The following is a 20054-nucleotide window of genomic DNA, read 5'->3' on the forward strand; positions in this document are numbered from 1 at the left end:
TTTTATGTTTCTTATCTCGAAAAGAAAACAAAATAGCCAGGCACCAGTAGCTCAGGCCTGTAATCTTAGCTACTCACCAGGCTGAGATCTGAGGATCAGGGTTCAAAGCCAGCCTGGGTGGGAGAGACCGTGAGACTTTTATCTCCAATAAACCATCAGAGGTGGCACTGTGGCTCAAGTGGTAGAGCACTTGCCTGAGCTGAAGAGCTGAGGGACAGGCCAGGCCCAGAGTTCAATCCCTACGAATAACCAATTAATTAATTAATTAAAATAAAATAGAAGCATTTCATGCTTGCCTGACAGAGAGGACAGGAGGAAGGCAAGACAAAAATGTGGATAGAATGTGGGTAACACTAACTGAATGATTATAACATTTTCTCTTTTCTTTTACCTCCTCTTCCTCTCCTCCTTCTCCTCTTTTGAATCCTTCCTTCCTTTCTTCCTTTTTCTTCTCTTTTTCTTCTCCTCTCTCCTCCTTTTCTTCTCTTCCCTCCTCCTTTTTCTCCTTCCTTCCTTCCTTCGTCCTTCCTTCCTTCCCTCCTCCCCTCCTCTTTTTTCTTCTTTATCCTTTTTCTCTCTCCTTTTCCTTTGCTTCCCCCTCACCCCTGCCCCCATTTCTCCCCTCATTACAGATGTGTCACCAGCAGCTGGCCTTCTCCTGGTTTTCCCTGGTTTTGCTGGCATCTCCTCTCCTGGCCCTATGGGAACTGGAGAAAGATGGTAATTGGTCTCGTCGTCTCCTCTGGGGAGGTCCAGGGGTGAAGGCAGGGCACCCAGTGCCCATGTTTGGGAAGCTGGCTGAGTGGGGGAGGCTGCCTGGGGGTCTCCTCGTGAGAGCCATCGCTCTGGGAAGATGCGGATGGCATCTCCTTCTCCCAGGGCAGCTCCATTGGTTACTTTTCCCATTGGATGCTAGAAAAGGTGCCATTTGTGCATGGTGTTGGGAGAAGAGTCTTTGCCAGTAATGCCAAAAACCAGTCCTTCATGGAATTCATGTTGTGAAGCGTAGGAATTGAGCAGGGCCTCTTCCCCTCCGCCACACCCCGGGATGGTGACGAGCAGCTAGAAGAAAGCACTGGATTGAGATTCTGCTGACTTGGGTTCAAGTCCTGCTTCTGCTAGTTACCAGTTCTATAACCTTGAGCTGGGTCACTTCTGAGCCTCGGTTTCCTCTACTGAAACTAGAACTTCAAAAGTGGGTTATTAAATGTGTTAATGAATACAGAAGAATGCATTAGAATACTCAGAACAAGCCAGGTGCCCCTGGCTCACACCTGTAATCCTAACTACTTAGGAAGCTAAGATCTGAAGATCATGGTTCAAAGCCAGCCCAGGCAGGAAAGCCTGTGAGACTCTTACCTCCAATTAAACACCAAACTAATAATAATGATAATGATAATAAATTAAAATAAGCTGGAAGTGGAGGTGTCACTCAAGGGAGAATGCTAGCTAGCCTTGAGCACAAAAGCTCAGGAGCAGCATTCAGGCCCTAAGTTCAAGCCCCAGGACTGGCACATACAAAAAAGAATAAGAATAAGAATACTCAAATCACAGTAAAGCAAAAGTAAATGTTAGCTAGTACTAGTATTTAGGTTGTTTAATGTTTCTGGGCTATTTATTTTCCCAGTGAATAATGACAATTATTAGTAGACTGACAGAACAGATATTAGTAGAACATGGGGTCTCTATCCTTCTAATTTCAGACTTAAATAAATACGGAATGACTTGAGTGTCAGTTGTACCTGAAATATGGAAAGTCAAGACTCAGGAGATTAGGTAACTTGCCCAAGTGTTACATACCCGGGAAGGGTGGAACAGGGATTTAATCTAGAGGCTTAAGTGTTCTAAGATATTACAAGGATGTGAGACAGATGTTTCCTGTATTTTAGGGAGCTAAGCAAGAGGAAAAAAAGAGGCACAAATTTAAAGATGAAATGATTTCAGCTAATAATCAGAAATAATCTTTTTGTTTTCTTTTGTCAGTCAAAGAGCTTGAATGCAGGGGCCTGGCCACTGTCCCTGAGCTTGCTTTTTGTTCAAGGCTAGCGCTAGACCACTTTGCGCCACAGCGCCACTTCCGGTTTTCTGCTGGTTAATTGGAGATAAGGGTATCACAGACTTTCCTCCTTGGCTTTGAGGCACAATTCTCAAATCTCAGCTCCCTAGGATTACAGGTGTGAGCCACCAACACGTGGCTCAAAAATGACCTTTTTAAATGGTCAGGAGAAAACAATACTGAAATAGTTGAGTGAAAGACAGCTGTGATTGTTCTTTCCCTCCTCAGACCTTCAGAAATTCAACAGCCCAGCCATCCCCCTCCCTAACCCTGCAAACATCTGAGACTTTTTAGATGCTCCCTTGCATATAGGACAGGTGACTATGCAGATGTTCTCAACCTTGGAATTCTTTCCTTTTTAATTTAGTGGTTTATTTCTTAGTGTGCTCCGGAACCTCAGGCCCTGCATGTTTAACCCCTTTGTTACTTCTTGCTAAACCATAGAAATTCCAGCGAGTGACGATGATTATGGTGGTTTTGGGCAAGATAACTTTAAAAACTAATCTCCATTGGTTTGTTTCATGCAGAAGGAGCTAGTTCCTTAAATCCCCATTGGGATTTTTTTTTTTTTGTCCTGGGATTGAACCCAGAGCTCCATGTTCTTACTTGGCTTTTTCATTCAAGGCTGGTGCACTACTACTTAAGCCATGCCTGTACTTTTTGCCTTTTGCTGGTTTATTGGACAGAGAGTTCTCACAGACTTTCCTGTCTGGGATGGCTTTGAACCACCATCTTCAGATCTCAGTCCCCTTGAGTAGCTAGGATTCTAGGTGTGAGTCACAATGCCTGGCCCATGGAGGAAAGCTTGACTGTCCCTGAGCTTCTTTTGCTCAAGGCTAGCGTGCTACCACTTGTGCCACAGCACCACTTCTGGCTTTTTCTGTATATGTGGTACTGAGGAATCAAACCCAGGCTTCATGCATGCTAGGCAAGCACTTTACCACTCAGCCACCTTCCCAGCCCCCATGGAGAGAAAAAAAAATTTAAGAGTGTTTTGATTCAGTTGGTTGGCTCTGGTCTATGAATCACAGTAATAACAAACATCCTTCACCGCTCATTCCTCACAGACAGACCTACAGCCTAGATCCTGCTGCTGTAACTGCACCTGCGCAGACTTAGGCTTCCTAAACCTCGCTCTAAGTCCCCTAGTCCCCCAGAGGAAGCAGGATCTCAGTCCTAGACATCCTTCCCCACACCTTACCGCTTGCTGAACCACTAAACATTGGCATTGATCTAAATACTGCTAAATAAGATAGCCTGCCTTATCCCTACAAATCTGAAAACTGTGCTGGAAAGTTCTGTCTCCCAGACCTTGCCCAGGGAATCTTACAATCTTGTCATTTTATTTATTTATTTACTGACTTATGGCTATGCATTTAGGTCTTCTCCCTGTGCCTTTCCTAAAGGTTAATTATTGAAGGCAGCCCCGTGGGCAAATGACTCAGTGATAGTTGTAAAACTGGAGGCTTCTCTGGTCTAAGACCTTGAGCCAGGGAGGAGCCCCGGGTGAGATTCACACGCAGTCAATAAGGTTCCTGGCGCTCACCATTCTGTCCTCCAACCCTGTGCTCCCCAGTCTACGTTGTAGAGTCGGACTGGTACCTGGATGTCCCTGGAGAGACGGTGGTCCTCACTTGTGACACGGAGGAAGAAGATGGCATCATCTGGAAGAGGTCAGATGAGGTCGTGGGCACGGGCAAGAGCCTCACCGTCCAAGTCAAAGAGTTTCGAAGCACTGGACACTACACCTGCCACAAAGGAAGTGAGGTTTTGGGCCACTCCACGCTGCTGCTTCACAAAAAGGAGAATGGAATCTGGTCCACTGATATTTTAAAGGACCAGAAAGGTAATTCCACTCCCTTGGGGTCATAGCTTTCCCATCATCGAAGATACACACGGATGATTCACCTAGGGTACACACATGGTACACGCATGGTCCACATGTGGTTCAAAGCCAGCCCTGGCAGGAAAGTCAGTGAGACTCTTACCTCTAATAAACCAGCAAAAAAAAAAAAAAAGCCAGAAGTGGAGCTGTAGCTAAAGGGCAGGGTGCTAGTCTGGAGAAAAGAAAAAAAAAAACGCCCAGGGATAGTGTCCAGGCTGTGAGTTCAAGTCCCAGGACTGGAATGAAAGAGAGAGAGAAAGGAAGAAAGAGGAAGAAAGAAAGGAAGGAAGGAAGGAAGGAAGGAAGGAAGGAAGGAAGGAAGGAAGGAAGGAAGGAAGGAAGGAAGGAAGGAAAGGGAAAATGCAAGACATGGTTAGAGTAGTTACTGCATGAACCGCCAATCCCTGTCTGAAATTATCCAGGACCTCCCTTTTAAATTATTTTTTGCTTTCCTGAAACCCTTGAGGTATCAGCCAACTCTCTCCTGGTGAGAGTTGGCCTGAATGTTTGTCCCAAAGTTGTCTTTAAGCAACAGAGATACCACTGGCGGTTAGACTTCCAATAACGTTGGTTTTAACACTTTAACCAATGTGGATAGAGGGTCTCCGAGTACTGGGCGATGGTTTCGGAAAGCCATACTTCTCCCTGAGCATGGGGGTGTCCAGTGGCACCCTCTGAACAAAAGCAACTATCTGTTTGGACACTCCCAGTGGAAGCAAGGCATCTGTGTGCTACTTCATGGGTGGATGTGGATTTTTGCTTTCTTCTTTCCAAATCCAGAACCCAAGAACAAGACTTTTCTAAAATGCGAGGCGAGGAATTATTCCGGACGTTTCACTTGCTGGTGGCTGACAGACGTCACCACCAGCCTGAAGTTCACCCTCAAGAGCAGCAGAGGGTGAGTCAGTTTTGCTGGTTTCCCAGCATTCCATGTAACTTGTATCCTGTGGAGGAGAAGCAGGGCAAACCAGCAATGGCCTTATAAAAATTCACGAGAAGGGGGAAACAATCTCCTTTCTTTCTTTTTAATTTATTTTTGTCGATTGTGGAGCTTGACCTCTGAGCCTGGGTGCCGTCCCTCAGCTCTTCAGCTCAAGGTGGGTGCTCTCCCACTTGAACCACAGCACCACTTCTGGTTTTCTGGTGGTTCCTTGGAGGTGAGAGTCTCATGGATTTTCCTGCCCGGGGTGGCTTTGAACCACAATCCTCAGATCTCAGCCTCCTGAGTAGCTAGGATGACAGGCGTGAGCCACCCCTGCTGGTATTTTTCCAACTGGAAGATAAAAATGCTCACGAGAGAAAGAATGTAGCACGGCAAAGATCTGGTCACCTGTGTAAACTCCCTTGTGAGCGGTCCTGCGTGTGTTTGACTTCAGCCCCTCCGACCCTCGCCAAGTGACGTGTGGGGTGGCGACCCTCTCTGCAGAGAAGGGCAAAGTGAAGAATAGAGAGTTCCCCAAGTACTGGGTGGACTGCCAGGAGGACAGTGCCTGCCCCACCGCCGAGGAGAGGCTGCCTGTGGAGCTGGTGCTGGAGGTGGTGCACAGATTCAAGTACGAGAACTACACCGCCAGCTTCTTCATCAGAGACATCAGTGAGTTTGGGATGGGTGGGTGGAGGATGGAGGTGCTTCCTAAGGAAAGACTCCATGGGTCCCATCTCCCCAAAGCCCCAGGGCTCCGGGGTCAAGGGTTAACATGCATTTGTTTATTCTGCACCCCCTAGATGATGACATCCATACTGTCATCTTCGTGTCCCCCAGATCTCAGCTCTGTTCCCACCTACCCTGAACGCAGGTGCTTTGCTACGCTTTTCCCTTCCTACTACCCAGGTCAACGATGTGTTGGTTCCTTCCCGCAGTTAAACCTGATCCACCCAAGAACCTGCAGCTGAAGCCACTGAAGGGCTCTCAGCAGGTGGAGGTCAGCTGGGAGTACCCCGATTCCTGGAGCACCCCCCACTCCTACTTCTCCCTGAAATTCTTAGTTCGGGTCCAGGACACGAAGAACGGAAAAGAGAAGGTAAGCTGGGATGCAGGTGCGGTGTGTTCTGTGCTGAGGGTGATGCAGGCCCCAGTAAAGAGAAGACAGACCGGCGGGCGCTGGTAGCTCCTAGCTATGAGGTAGGAGGCTGAGACCTGAGGATCGTGGCTCAAAGCCAGCCCAGAAAAGTCCATGAGAGTCTTATCTCCAATGAACCATTGAAAAGCTGGAAGTGGATCTGTGGCTCAAGTGGTAGAGTGCTAGCCTTGAGCAAATTAATAAAAGAACCTCATGGGCAATGCCTACGCCTTTAGTTCAAGACCCAGGACTGACACAGCACACGCATGTGCGTATGCACGAGAGAGAGAGAGACAGAGACTGAGACTGAGACAGAGACAGAGACAGAGAGAGGATGATAATAACTTCCATGTGCCTGGATCTGTGTAAGGCTTTCCACGTGTCACTCACTGAAGCTACAGAAGGAACCCTCTGAAGACAGCCAGCATTGTGATCACCTTTTCATAAATGAAGACAGTCAAAAGTTCACAGAGGTTGATATCCTGCCCATGCTCACCCAGCTAGGTAGTGACAGGACCAGGGCACAGACTCAAGCCTACAAACACAAGCCCTTCCACCTAACCACACCTCTGGCTCTAGTAGGGTGGACCAGAAGTCTTTGCACTAAATTTTATGAGCATGAGTCAGGCTCCTGGGGCCAACACATACACACACACACACACACACACAAAAACAGGTAAAAATACGGAGTGCTTTTTCTGCACTAACATTTGCTAAGAGTGCTTCTATGTAACGATTACCGTGAACATTTGCAATGCCGGGAGGCAGGTGTGGTTGGTACACCTACTGATATATGAGAAAGGACACAGAGAACCTGAAGTCTCACAGCCAGTAAGTGAGCAGAGCCAGGATTTGGAGGGAAGTCTGTGCACTGACAGGATCAAGGCCTGGGATTGATTGCTGGATATCTAGGGGAACAGGTCCTGGAGGGACTGAAGCCAGGTAGCTGTGGTAGGTCCGACACTGCTGTGTTTAGAGCTTCTGCCAGGAGGTGGCACCAGTGTGCTCCTGTCACAGAGTCCCTTCTCATTTGCAGACAATCTCCACTGACAAAACCTCAGCTAGAGTCTCCTGCTCCAAGGATGCCCAGGTCCAGGTGCAAGCCCAGGACCGCTACTACAGCTCATCTTGGAGCGAGTGGGCCTCTGTATCTTGCGCTTAGGTAAGCAGCTCCTGAGAAGCTCAGCCCAGATCTGCACATCCCGTAGTCCAAGGTGGAGGGCTAAGAATGGAGGCGGAGTGGGAAAGGGTGTGTGTGTGCGCGTGAAGGAACTTGCATGCATTTGTGAACAGATACTGCTTTGATGCCTAACAACACATGGACTTTTAATATTCTTTTCAGGTTCCAATTCTAATCCCCAGGCTGCATCTTCAGAGGGAAAAAAATGGAAGATATTGCACACACACACACACACACACACACACACACACGACTGAAGAGATGCAAAAAAAAAAGCAATTTTCTATCTGGTTTCCTTTTTCAAGACCAGTTTTAGGACCATAATGCTATCATTAATATAATTTTTCATCTGTAGGTACTGTAACACCCACTGACCCAGGAACTGATTTCTTTTTTTAAATGGAGAGGTTTTATTTTTTTTTTCAGAGCTGTTGTGGCCACTGATCTTATGTTATTTAAATATTTAAGTAATTTATGTATTTATTAATTTATTCCTTATTTAACATTTTATGATGTAGTTGTTTTTATGGCCTGATATCCTTAGGGATGGGGTGGCCTTACACAAAAATGTGAACTTAAGTGTTACTGGCATTGTTGGTTTTACCCACAAGGCTGAGTGCACACTGGATACTTTGATGACAGAACTGCCATATATTTGTGATGGCTGAATCCTGAATTTTAAAAGACCTAAGAAAGGGGGTAGAAGGCATGGTTCAAGTGGTAGAGCACCAGTTTTATAAGAAGCCAGCTGAACTCAAAGCCCTGAATTACCCTCAAAACAAACAAATAAAACAGACCCTTAAAAAAAAGGAAAGAAAAGAAATAGTTGACCCTGAATTTGGACCTCAGCCTCTTTGCTTTCCCTACCCCCACCTCTTTGTAAGGCAAGAAAAGAGAGCAGAGAGATCATAGATGACTAGAAGATTTTTTTAAATTAAATTAAGATTTTAAAAGCTCTTAGAATTCAAGAGGAAAGCATGGAGTAGTTATGGCTGAGCACATACAACTGTCAGAACTGCAGGTGTCTTCTTAACAGCCACACATAAATGTGTGCAGATGCGGGTAAAATGATCTGGAAGCGTTCGTACGTCAGTGTGCATGAACCCCACGTGCAGGCGTAACCAGAGAAGATCCATCATCACTCTCTGCAGACGCAACTTAGACGTCTGAGGAATGAATGTGTTTTCCACAAAGTGACTGCATTTGCTTTGGGATTGTTTATTTATTTATTTGCTTATTTATTTTTGCATGCCAAGAATCAAACTAATAAAGACTCTTCTTTTGCAATCGTGTTGTGGGCTTTCTCAACTGACTTCAGGGTTCTGTTTCCAAGTCTACTCTACAAGGGTACAATGTTTCCCCCCACCTAGAATTCAAGAACTGCCCCTCCTTGAAGCAATTTCATTTCCAATGTTGCAGAACCGTTTTGTGTGTGTTGCTCTTGCTAGTATTTCTACCTCCACGTGTCTTGCTGAGCTCAGAGACATGTCCCCTGCAGCGTGACGGCTAGCAGGGATTCCATAAAGTCAGCAGATGGCATTGTGTCCTCTTTAGGGGTCCGGGACCCTTACTACTTTCAGCTTCTACCCTGGGAGGGACTCTGTGGCTCCCCCAACCTCATGAAATACAATTCTAACCTGCCAGAAGCATAGACACTGCAGCTCCTCACCCATGGCTCCAGTATTTCCTGAGGGTTTGTTGTGTGTCTGGACATGTCTTGATCCTTGGTCCTTGGGGAATTCAGTCAATTCCTGGTGTTCCCTCCCCCACGTGGCACTGATTCTTAGTGCTATTTGTAAAAGATGGCTAAAGAGTTAGCTTCAATGCTTTCAAATGCTGCCATGCTCCCAATGTTCGACAGCTCTAGGTGAGAATGAATGACGGGCTTCCATGAGACCTGGAGTCCTTTGGAAAGACTCAATAGAAAAGAGGAGATGGCAATTTCAGTTTAAGGGATGGGCAGGCAAATCCGGGTGCTGGTGGCTCACCCCTGTAATCCTATTGCTCAGCAAGCTGAGATCTGAGGGTGGTGGTACAAAGCCAGCCCAAGCAGGAAAAAAATCTGTGAGATTCTTTTTTTTTTTTTTTGGTCGGTCGTGGGGCTTGAACTCTGGGCCTGGGCGCTTGTCCCTCAGCTCTTCAGCTCAAGGCGAGCGCTCTACCACTTGAGCTACAGCGCCACTTCCAGTTTTCTGGTGGTTTATTGGAGATAAGAGTCTCACGGACTTTCCTGCTCAGGCTGGCTTTGAACCTCGATCCTCAGATCTCAGCCTCCTGAGTAGCTAGGATGACAGGTGAGAGCCTCCAGCTAGCCCTGGGGCTAGCCCCAGGGATTCTTAAGCCAGCTTGTTTCTGAGCAGGGAAACCTCATTCATTTTTGCCTTTAAATCCCATGATTCCAGCTCCCACTAACAGAAATCTCTGAGGGACCAGTGTGCCAATTGTCTTGCAGGAGAAAGAGTTGTTTAAATTATTCAAGAGAACTGCTTTTATACAATTTAGATGTGCCCATGTGCACATTAAAAAATAATGCTAATTAGATACAATTTCCATCTATTCATTAAAACAAATCCCAAGGCAGTCCAGAAATCCTTAGCCTAATGTTATTCTATGTGAGTTCTTGAAAACAAAACTGCTCTTCTCAAAAGAGGAAAAACATGAGTCGTGTTGAATAAAAACACACATTTGTACTAATGAGCTTCTCTTGTCCAACTGCCCCCACCCCTTATCTATTTCTCCTAACTAATCAGGCATCCATTCAACAGCCATTTACTGAAAACCTACTGTTACACTCTTCTCTGAATGCTGGAATACAAACAAAATGACAAATCCTGGCTCAAATGGTAGAGCACCAGCCTTGAGCACAAAGTTCAGGGGTAGTGTTCAGGCCCTGAGCTCAAGCCCCAGAATCAGTAAAACAACAACAACAACAGCAATAATAGTAGTAGTAATAAATTTAAAATATGTATTCATTTAAGTAATTTTGGAGTTGGTTGCACATCTGAATTGTATCTGGTATTGTACATGTAACATTCTATTTCACTTGATTTTTTGAACATTTAAAATAGGGGTATCAGAAAAAAAGGAAAATGCCTCTTTGTCACACACCTTCGACTTCTGGTAGTGCTAATAGGTCCCAAAGTATTGAAAAATGTTTGTGTCATATATTATTTAAATTCCTTCTTCTGGCTTTTCTGTCATCTTTAGCCATGTGTTTAAAAACATGAAGACAGGTCTTGGGAGATGTAGTAAAGAGGGGAGGTACTTGGAGTGTAGAAGAGCTCACAAAGTCCAACAAGTGACAAAAATTTCTGGTCCACTGTGGTTCTAAAGCTGATATCCACCAGCTGTTTAATTAAACTAAGTTTAACTGGATGCCACCTCTGTACTTTGAATCCCTACAGAAGGAACTACAACATGCAGCATTCTCCTCTAGCAAAAGGCTGAATCGTAGCCAATAGCAGCACTCTAAGTGCTGAGTCTCAGCCAATAGCAATAGTGGAAGAACTGAGTCTCAGCCAATAGCAATAACCAAAGAAGTGTATCTCAGCCAATAGCAGTACCAATTAGCTCCAGCCAATCACAAACTACCAACCCAATAGACCATGCCCATTTAAGGCAAACATCATTTGGAAACAATCAGCTGCTGTTTTTTTTTTTTTTTTGTGCCTCACCACCATTTTCTGTGTTTAAAAGTTTCCTGCCCCAGTAGTAGAATAGACTTTGAAATTCTGCTGGTTCTGAGGGCTGCTTCATTGGCTAATTGCTCTTTAGGGTCAATTAACCTTTGCCAAATTTAATTTGTCTCAAAGTTTTAATACCACAAGTACACAGTAAAGGACAAGCAACCTTGATAAACTTTGGAGGAAACGGTTCTGATCTTAGCTGTAAAGTTTGCAGATGTATTGATGTTCCTTGTCTCCACAGATCTGATGTACAACTGTCACAGGAACCCAAGATCTGGCCAGCTGTCATTTTTCAGACTACATCTCTGCAGTGGTCATTTGTATTTTTATCCAACCTGCAATGATAACATTGTACAAGATCCTGTCCACAAACCAAGAAGACAAGGCTTAAGATGACAAGCCAGGTATGGATCAGGGTAATGTTTTGGAACAAATTGTACAGACTTAGTCATGCAAAAACGTTATTGTATTGAAGAGGTCAGAATTCAGAATGTCCTTAGCCAACTCAGCAACTGTGTTTTATTACTGCTGACTGATGAGCAGAAAACAACCTTGTCTCTTTACCAAAAGAAGAATATAAAATAAGGGAAGGGAGAGGGGTCCTGAAGTGATTTAATAGGATCATTGTATAAAAACCACAAAGGTCTCACTTTTCATAAATGTTTACTGTGTTCAAATGATTTTTACAAATTTGTTCCTTTATACAAATAATGTTTAAAATTTTAAGTCTGTGTGATACATTTCTGTGTTTGGGAATTGCCTTCAAAAAGACCAAGTATAGGATTCCCAGAATGCACAGCACAGGGGAGAAGTATAGGAGAAGCGAACTCAGACTGGGGATGTGTTAGCAAGGCCCAGGGATTTGCCGGGTAGATTCACACCCTACACCATCTTGACTCCCACACATGGCCTGTTTTATTCACAGCACCCACACTACGCAGGTGTCATGCAAGGACTCACCTGTGCACACACTTACGTACCTATTACATACACACAATGCACACAGGCAGGTACACCCTTTCTCAGACATGATGAACCTCCCTGATCAGCCAATATGATCAGAACAATAGGACTAACTCTGCATGAAGACTGGAGGACATTGGATGTGGGCAGATAGCTGTGTTTCTTGGTACCACTTCCTGAAGGGCAGCTGGAAATCTGGTGGAAACTCTGGTGACCATAGTTGTGTGATGGAAGCCAGGAAAGGTGACTTGGAAAGTTATACACCTATCCAGCTAAAGCAGGTCCCACCCTCCCCCCAACCAAACTGGTCAGGGGGGCACGGGGGAGGGGCTACAGGAGCCCCTCTCAATGTGACTCCACCCATCCTGCCTGGATCACAATCACCTGGCCACGCCCCCTAGCTTTCGTGTTTCTCTCTGACCAATGGGAGATCAGAATGGAGGCCACACCCACATCCCATGCAGCCTAGAAGCCCTGGCGTTCTCCTCTCTCGGCTCACACCGCTAGGAGCAGTCGAGGGAGGTGGAGGTGCTAGCGGTGCTTCAGCGAATCGAGGTAGTTTTGGCGATACATAGGAAGGAGACGGAGTTGGAGGTGATTGATTGGAGAGTAGAGGAGGTGATCGGAGAGTAGAGGAGGTGATCGGAGAGGAGAGGAGGTGATCGGAGAGGAGAGGAGGTGATCGGAGAGGAGAGGAGGTGATCGGAGAGGAGAGGAGGTGATCGGAGAGTAGAGGGGATTGCAGACAGCCTGGGAATGTGGCCCCCACATCTTCCCCGTCCCAGCGCTGGCATGTCCGAACAAACCAGACGAGAAAAGGTAGCAGCAGGAAAGAAACTACTGCAGAAATATCAGCAGAGGAAGGGTCCGGACGGACCTGGAGAATCCAAGAAAAGGAAGAAGACCAAAAAGGGAGGGAACCCCAAGACGAACACCACTGGGGACGGTCATCCAACCGAGGGTGCGACCAGAGACCACGCTGACCCCCGGCCTCCCTGGCCTTTGGGCACGGGCGGAGCGGCCCTGGGCAAGAGTGTCACCGGTCCCAGTCACACCAAGGCCATGGATGGACACGACCAACACCCGGAGCTGGCCCTGGACTCCGCCAAATTCCTGCGGCTCTGCAGTGAGATCCAACAACTAAAGCAGGAGAAGGAAGCCCTCCAGGATCGGCAGGAGAAGGAGCTGGAGACGCTGGCCTGTGCCCACGAGGCCCTGCGAGCAGAGCTGCAGCAGCACCAGCTGTCGGCACAGAGGTGGGTGGAGGAGAAGTTAGATCTGCAGGCCGCCCTGGCCCACCTGCAGCAGGGGGCCGAAGAAGCGGCCCTGGAGCAGGAGGGGCTCACCAGCAGCCTGCAGGCCGCGCAGCAGCGCGTGGAAGAGCTGGAGACGAAGCTGTCTGCGGTTTCCACCACGCAGAGTGAGACGGAGCTCAACAACCTCGAGCTCACGAAAGCGCTGAACCGTGTGACGCTGCAGCTCCAGCAGAAGAGCAGAAACTGTGAAGACCTGGAGGATGAGAACACCGAGCTGCGGGACAGGCTGGACGCGCTCCTGACGCAGAAGGCCAACATGAAGATCCAAATCAACAAGTGCCAGCGGGCGCTGGTGGAGCGCGCAGAGTTGGAAAGACAACTCAAGAGCATGAGAGAGCTGGCCACCACCTTCAAGCTGGAGAGAGACTCTCTGGAGAAAGACCTGAGGGTGGAAAGCTCTATGGGGAAGGAGAAGGCCCAGCAGCTCTTAGAGGAGGTGGGCAGGCTGAGAGAGGAGAAAGAGCAAGGGGCCAGGCAGGTGTTGGCGCTGGAGGGCGAGCTGGGGGAGATGAGAGAGCAGTTGGCAGAGCTACAGCGCCCTGCGGGGCCATCTCAGGCTGAGCAGCAGCTGCAGGCTCAGGCTCTGCAGTTGCAGAAGGAGCTCAAGACCCTGGAGGAGCAACTTCTCCTCCAGGTGGAGGAGAACCAGAGCCTCCGCGTCCAGAGCCTGGAGCAGCAGCAGCGGCTATGGCTACTGGAGAAGAAAGCGGAGGAATGGGATCAACATGCCGAGGACCGGCGCAAGATCCTGGAGACCATGGAGAAGGAGCAGGAGACCAAGAGACGCACGCTGGTGCGTAACCGCGAGCTGAACGAGCAGCTGGCCCAGCTGCAGGATGCCTGGCAGAGGCTGAGCGCTGAGAAGGAGTCGCTCGCCGGACTCCTGCACACTGAGCAGCAGGAGAAGAAACATCTGCAGGAGAAGCTGGAGCAGCGGGAGGAGACGTTCAAAGAATGGAAGGAGATGGCTGAGTTCAAGCGCCAAGAGGCCGAGGAGCTGCAGGGTCGGTCCCTGGCCCAGCTGCAGCAGCTCAGAGCCACCTGTGAGCAGCACCTGGCCGCCTATCAGCAGCTGAGCGTGGAGAAGGAGGCCCTGCAGCAGCACCTGGGGAGGCAGACCCAGCTGCTGGAGCAGCTGCAGCAGAAGCAGGTGCAGAGCACATTGGAGGACCGGACGGTGCCTCCAGAGTTCCAGGAGGACCGGACGGTGCCTCCAGAGTTCCAGGAGGACCGGACGGTGCCTCCAAAGTTCCAGGAGGCACTGACGTGCCTGGAAGCCACGAGACAGGAGAATGCGCAGCTGCGGGCCCAGCTGAGCCTCCTGGCTCTCTCTAGAGAAGGTGGAGTGAGCAGAGGGGAAGACAAGGGGGAAGAGGCGGCTCCCCCTGCTGTGACCGTCCCTGAGGACGTGGACAACCCACATACCATGTGGGATTTTTACTGTGCAGCACTATCCGTTGCTGAATCTAAGAAGGTGCAGCTCAGCTGTGAGCTGCAGGAGCAGCAGGCCCACTGCGAGGGCCTGGCCCACCTGGCAGCCCAGTGCCAGAGAAAGCTGGAGCACCAGGCCCTCTATCCCAAGATCTGGAACCATGGCGTGTCTGGGGAGAGAGAGCAGGATACCCAGGAGCCCAAGAAGTGGCTGAAGATCTGCTTCACCTATGACATGCCTGGACAGGTGGACAACCAGAGTCAAGTGGACGACCTCCCCCGTCGCTGCAGCCTGCTGTCAGAACACATCAGCGCCCTGGAGGAGGAGATGGCATCCTGTGAAGAGCAGATGGCCGTCCTGGGTGAGCTGCAGCGCGAGAAGGATGAGCGCGTCCGCCGGCTGTTGCAGGAGAAGACGGAGAAGAAGGAGGAGCTGCAGGGGCTGCTGCTGCGCCTGGCAGGGCAGGGCACAGAGGCCGGGGACACGAGGCCGGCCACCGCCCTCACCCCTGCTGCAGAGACGCCCGCAGACCTGCCGGGCCCTGAGGAGACGGTTGTGAAGGAGCAGCAAGGTTTTGAGGAGGAGCAACCTGAAGACAACTTGGAGCCTGAGCAAGGAGAAGCGGGGGTGTCTGGCCCCTCTGTGGTGGACAACCCCACCCTAGAGCAGAGGGAGCCACCGTCACCCGACATCCAGCAGCCCCGAGAGCCTGCAGACCCGGGCAATGAGCACCCCCTCCCTATCTTCTATAGACTGATGCAAATGATGAGTTTGACATAGTTGCCATCAAAAGACCTGGTGGCGACGCCTAGAGAAGCGGGCTCCTGCATTCGGACGTGTACTTGGGGACATAGCAGCTGGGGGCATCCCCTAATGAGGGGTGGGAAGGCTAACTAGAGGCCAGACAGAGCAGAGGCTACAGGGAGCTGCCATACTCTAGGCACAGCTCATGATTTATCGGTTTCCAGGGAAGGGGTGCATGGCGTGGTTATTGTAAACAATAAATCCTTTTCAAAGGAAGATGATGAGTGATCGCGTCGTTTTCTATTAGCATATTGTGTTAGTGGTGTTATTAATGGCCTCTATAGTAGCATACTCATTTTTCTGATATATTTTTATGCTGATTTATGGAGCGTTTTCACGATCCTTTAGACTGTATGTTTTTTTGTTTTTAGGAAAATTTTATATTTCCTCAAAGGAGTTATTTCATTCTTTAACATAAGTTGGTATATTCGTGCATTTTTATTTATTTTTAGGGTTTTTTTGTGCATTTTTAAAAAAATGATCATACTCAGTACCAGCAACACTGGATTTTCTTGTTTGTGTTTTAATAAACTATGATGGTAGTTTATTAGGAGGCAAAAAGACAGCACACACTGTGACAAAGAAGCAAAGGTGGTTAAACCTGACAGTTTGGAGAAAAAAGGAGCAATAGTATTAATAGAGAAACAGAGGTGTCCTGTGGGGGAAAAACAGTCAGCAAAGAAGTGCAGAAATGGAATGCTGAATAACACACAATCCGGGGGCACCAATAGTGAGAGCCTCAAGCAGTTCGGTTTTTTACTTCCAGGTTTTTCAAGTGACAATGTGCCGTACTGTTCATTGAATGCCATAAAATATTAAAAAGAACTTTAATGGCAAGTATAGCTGGGCAACAGAGGCATATGCCTCTTAATCCTAGCTACTCAGGAGGCTGCGATTTGAAGCCAGCCTGGGTAAGAAAAGCTGTGATCCTCTGATCTCGAATTCACCAGCAGAAAGCTGGCAGTGGAGCTGTGGCTTGTGATAGAGTACCCGCCTTGAAGGAAGAAACTAAGGGACAGTGTTCAAGCCCTGAGTTTGAGCCCTAGTACACACACACACACACAAACACACAGACAGACACACACACACACACACACAAAGATAGAGCTTCTGTGGGGAGATAAGCCTGTGGTAGAGCATTTACCCAAGAGCCATGAGTCCCAGAGTTGGATCCCTGACACTAGCAAATTAAAAGTGTGATAGGGATCAATTAGAGCTACACACTCTGAAATAATCTCTAATAACATCTGACATTGAATGGGGCTGAGGTTCAAGTCCTGGAGAACTAGCAAGATGCTCTGAGTTCAAGGCCCACTCCGCTTGAAAATATAATTAGCACCTGATATTCACATAAGCCTATGCCTCGTGTGACCTTCGCAACAGCTTATGGGAAGGGCAGAAGGAGGTTTTTGGTGGTGGTGGTTTGCTTTTCAGTACTCTTTTAAGGAGGAGGAAGTTGGAGGCTTAAAGTTGAAGCCACTTGTGGGTAAGGACCTACCACCAGAAAGAGGTACTGTAGCTAAGTGTCTTTGATGAGGCCTCTGGAGCACTCAGAGCATTATTTGGGAAAGCATAGCAGTTCTCCTCACAGATTGTAGAAGTCCTAGCAATTAAACATGCAGAAAACAGAAGTACAGGAGGCTTGGATTCAATGAGAAATTATTTACCTGGCTTTAATAATCTAACTATTCCCGACAAGTTACGTTTGTTTGATCTTTAGCATGCCTAAACATTTGTGTTTCTGATGTCTGTAAGCAATTTCTAAAAACCCACAAGTCAGGAGCCTGTGGCTCACACTTGTAATCCTAGCTACGCAGGAGGCTGCGATCTGAGGATCGTGATTTGAAGCCAGCTCAGGCAGAAAAGTCCCTTTGAGACTCTTATCTCCAATTAAACATTCAAGACACTGGAAATGGAGCTGTGGTCCAAGTGGTAGAGCACTGCTTTGAGAACAGAAACTCAGGGATAGTTCCCAGGCCCTCGGTTAAAGCCCCAGGACTGATGAAACAAAAGACAGAACAACAAAAAAACCCAGCCAGGCTCTGGTGGCTCATACCTGTAATCCTAGCTACTCAGGAGGCTGAAATCTCGGTTCAAAGCCAGCCTGGGCAGGAAAGTCCATGAGACTCATCTCCAATGAACCACCTGAAAACCAGAAGTGGCACTGTGGCTCAAGTGGTAGAGTGCTCACCTTGAGCTGAAGAGGGCAGGGACAGAGCCCAGGCCCAGAGTTCAAGACCCATAACCAACAAAAAACGAAAAACAAAAACAAAAACCCACAGACGCAAGCCTGTGACAGACCACATGCCTGTGACCCCAGCACTCAGAAGCCAAGGCCAGATGATTGCGAGTTCCAAGTTAGTCAGGGCTACTTGATGACAGCTGGGTTTTTTTTTTCCCCCTAAAGGCAATTAGTACAGTTTTGTGTGTGAACTCAGGGCCTCTCTCTCTCTCTCTCTCTCTCTCCCTCTCCCCGCGCTGATACTGGGGTTGAACCCAGGGCCTACATACTGTTCCTTAGCTTTTTTTTTTTTTTTTTGGTTAGTGCTCTACCACTTGAGCCACCGCTCCACTGTTACTGGTGTACTAGTTAATTGGAGATAAGAGTCCCATGAGGAAGTGGCCTGTGGCTCAAGTGGTAGAGTGCTAACCTTGAGCGAAAAAGGTGAGGGACAGTCCCACAACCAGCAATAACAACAACAAAGAATTCCACAGCTTCTCTTGCCTGGCTTGGCTTTGAACTTACAGGCATGAACCACCAGTGTCCAGCTTGCTCAGAGGTTCTTGCTCACAGCTGGCACCTTACTACTTGAGCCACATCTCCAGTCCAGTTTTTATCAGAAAATACCTTTACACTGAGTATTGAATGTGTCTGCCATCTCTGAAGAGTTGACATAACAAAAAACCCCACAGTGTGGAGGGGTTATCAGATTTACTTCTACATAAAGCTCAGACATTGTTAAGATAGTTGACACTTTCTTAGCCCAAAGATGTACTAATATACTAATTTGTCAGAGTCTTTGATCAATCTGTGAATGCCAAGTTCTCTTTATGTTCTAACTACATAGCACTCCCAGGGAGACCCCCCCCCCGCCCCCCAGTGATCCCACAGCAATTCTAAAACTTAGATCCTTCCATAAATAGCTCAACGTTACATCTATATAGACATCTCTTGAGCTGCGATCGCAGCTGAGATGAATGAGGTTTTTGGTGTATAAATACGTCAGTGGAAATTCATAACAATTTGTGCCTTGCAGGTTTGGCTTCTTCAGCTTCCTATTACTGGGAGAAAAAGGCCTGGGATAAACAACTTATGAGAAAGGAAGGTTTATTTGTTTATTTTTTGGCTTGTACTTTCAGTGGCTGCAGTGTGGAGGATCGCCTAGATCCCTCGCTCTGAGGTCTGTGGCAAGACAGGACATCGTGAAAGGGGGTCAGGGGAGGGGAGGCCATCATTCTTGGGGGAGGTGGGGAGGATGGCACACAGCAGAGAAAAGCTGTTACATTATGGCAGCCAGGGAGCAGAGAGACCTCAATTGTATAACAAAGGCCTCTGTCCTCGAGCCCATAAAGCTATGCAGAAAGCCATAAATGAATGAAGATCAGAGCCCTCCCCAAAGCTCCCTCCTGATCCCTCTAGGCCTCCAGAACCAAGCCTTCAACACAGATGCTTTGGGGACACTTGTGGGCCCGTGACCAGTATTGTATCACAATGCTTAACCAGCACTTGTCATTTGAAATGCAAGCCAGGGCCTAAGTTTGTGTGAATCCTCTTTATCCCTGCCAAAGCTGCAGTCCCCTCCCTTTAGTCAACCATCTCTCTTTCCCCGAATGAGGAGTAATTACTATCATGTTTATTCTCTCCCTATTCCACTGAACAACTGCTAGAAGTCTGCTAACCCATGAATGTTAACACAAGTACGCAGGGCTACCAGATCTCAGAACCACCTCTGAATCAGAGGCAATGATGAGCTGCGGTCTTCAATTCGATGCTAATTGTGTTCAGGTTCAGGGTAACAGCAGGCTTCCACAGAGTATCCATCCCAATTAATGGGCTATTGCCAGGTTCCGTTGGCCATGCCATGGACCATCCCGTCCATTTATCAACTGATATCCTACCTTTGGTAGATTAACCTGCAGAAGACACACTAAAACTCCCAGACCTCGGGGTAGCATGAATCACACCTGTCCAGTGTTGCCAGTAAGCAGACACTGATTGGAATGCTCTCCCAGAGCAGCTACATCCAGCACATTGGCCACTCAACTTCGGTTTCAGCTCCATCTAGTGGTTGGAAATGATTGTTGGAACTTCCTTTGCTTCCCAGGGGTTTGGCTGAACTTTGTATTTTAGCTTATACTGATTAGAAAACATCTGCTTGCTTGATCTATGAGTTTATTTTTTTCAGTGTTTTAGTTTATGCTGTAAGAGGTTACACTCCTTCTGCACTTACTCTGGAACAAGGTATCTTCTTATTTATTGGGTCAGGACCTGGGCACTATCCCTGTGCTTTTTGCTCAAGGCTAGCACTCTACCACTTATGCTGTACAGTGCCACTTCCAGTTTTCTGGTGGTTAATTGGAGGTGAGTCTCACTTACTTTCCTGATCTGTCTGGCTTCAAATGGTGATTTTAGATTTCAGTTTCCTGTGTAGGTAGGATTACAGGCATGAGC

At 47.7% G+C, this 20054-nt stretch overlaps 2 protein-coding genes across 2 annotated transcripts; both read left to right on the top strand.

Moving 5' to 3' along the window:
* Positions 1–632: 632 nt before the first annotated feature.
* Positions 633–7163, top strand: Il12b (interleukin 12B). The gene is made up of 6 exons (XM_013036401.1): positions 633–720; positions 3633–3902; positions 4722–4839; positions 5318–5535; positions 5802–5962; positions 7038–7163. The coding sequence occupies exons 1-6, from the start codon at positions 633–635 to the stop codon at positions 7161–7163; spliced, it is 981 nt and encodes a 326-aa protein (XP_012891855.1).
* Positions 7164–12586: 5423 nt separating this feature from the next.
* LOC106001295 (golgin subfamily A member 2-like) lies at positions 12587–15358 on the top strand. The gene is made up of 2 exons (XM_013036400.1): positions 12587–14236; positions 14282–15358. The coding sequence occupies exons 1-2, from the start codon at positions 12587–12589 to the stop codon at positions 15356–15358; spliced, it is 2727 nt and encodes a 908-aa protein (XP_012891854.1).
* The last annotated feature ends 4696 nt before the right edge of the window (positions 15359–20054 follow it).

The sequence above is a fragment of the Dipodomys ordii genome, unplaced genomic scaffold (assembly GCF_000151885.1).
Source record: "Dipodomys ordii isolate 6190 unplaced genomic scaffold, Dord_2.0 Scaffold284, whole genome shotgun sequence".
Classification (NCBI taxonomy): Eukaryota; Metazoa; Chordata; class Mammalia; order Rodentia; family Heteromyidae; genus Dipodomys; species Dipodomys ordii.

What these genes read in the sequence shown, in the direction of transcription:
- LOC106001295 (XM_013036400.1), top strand. Translation starts at nt 12,587, where the DNA reads ATGTGGCCCCCACATCTTCCCCGTCCCAGCGCTGGCATGTCCGAACAA. An exon ending in AGCTGAGCGTGGAGAAGGAG is followed by an intron (nt 14,237 to 14,281) that starts GCCCTGCAGCAG and finishes CTGCTGGAGCAG; the next exon opens with CTGCAGCAGAAGCAGGTGCA.
- Il12b (XM_013036401.1), top strand. Translation starts at nt 633, where the DNA reads ATGTGTCACCAGCAGCTGGCCTTCTCCTGGTTTTCCCTGGTTTTGCTG. An exon ending in TATTTTAAAGGACCAGAAAG is followed by an intron (nt 3,903 to 4,721) that starts GTAATTCCACTC and finishes TTCCAAATCCAG; the next exon opens with AACCCAAGAACAAGACTTTT. An exon ending in ACCCTCAAGAGCAGCAGAGG is followed by an intron (nt 4,840 to 5,317) that starts GTGAGTCAGTTT and finishes GTTTGACTTCAG; the next exon opens with CCCCTCCGACCCTCGCCAAG.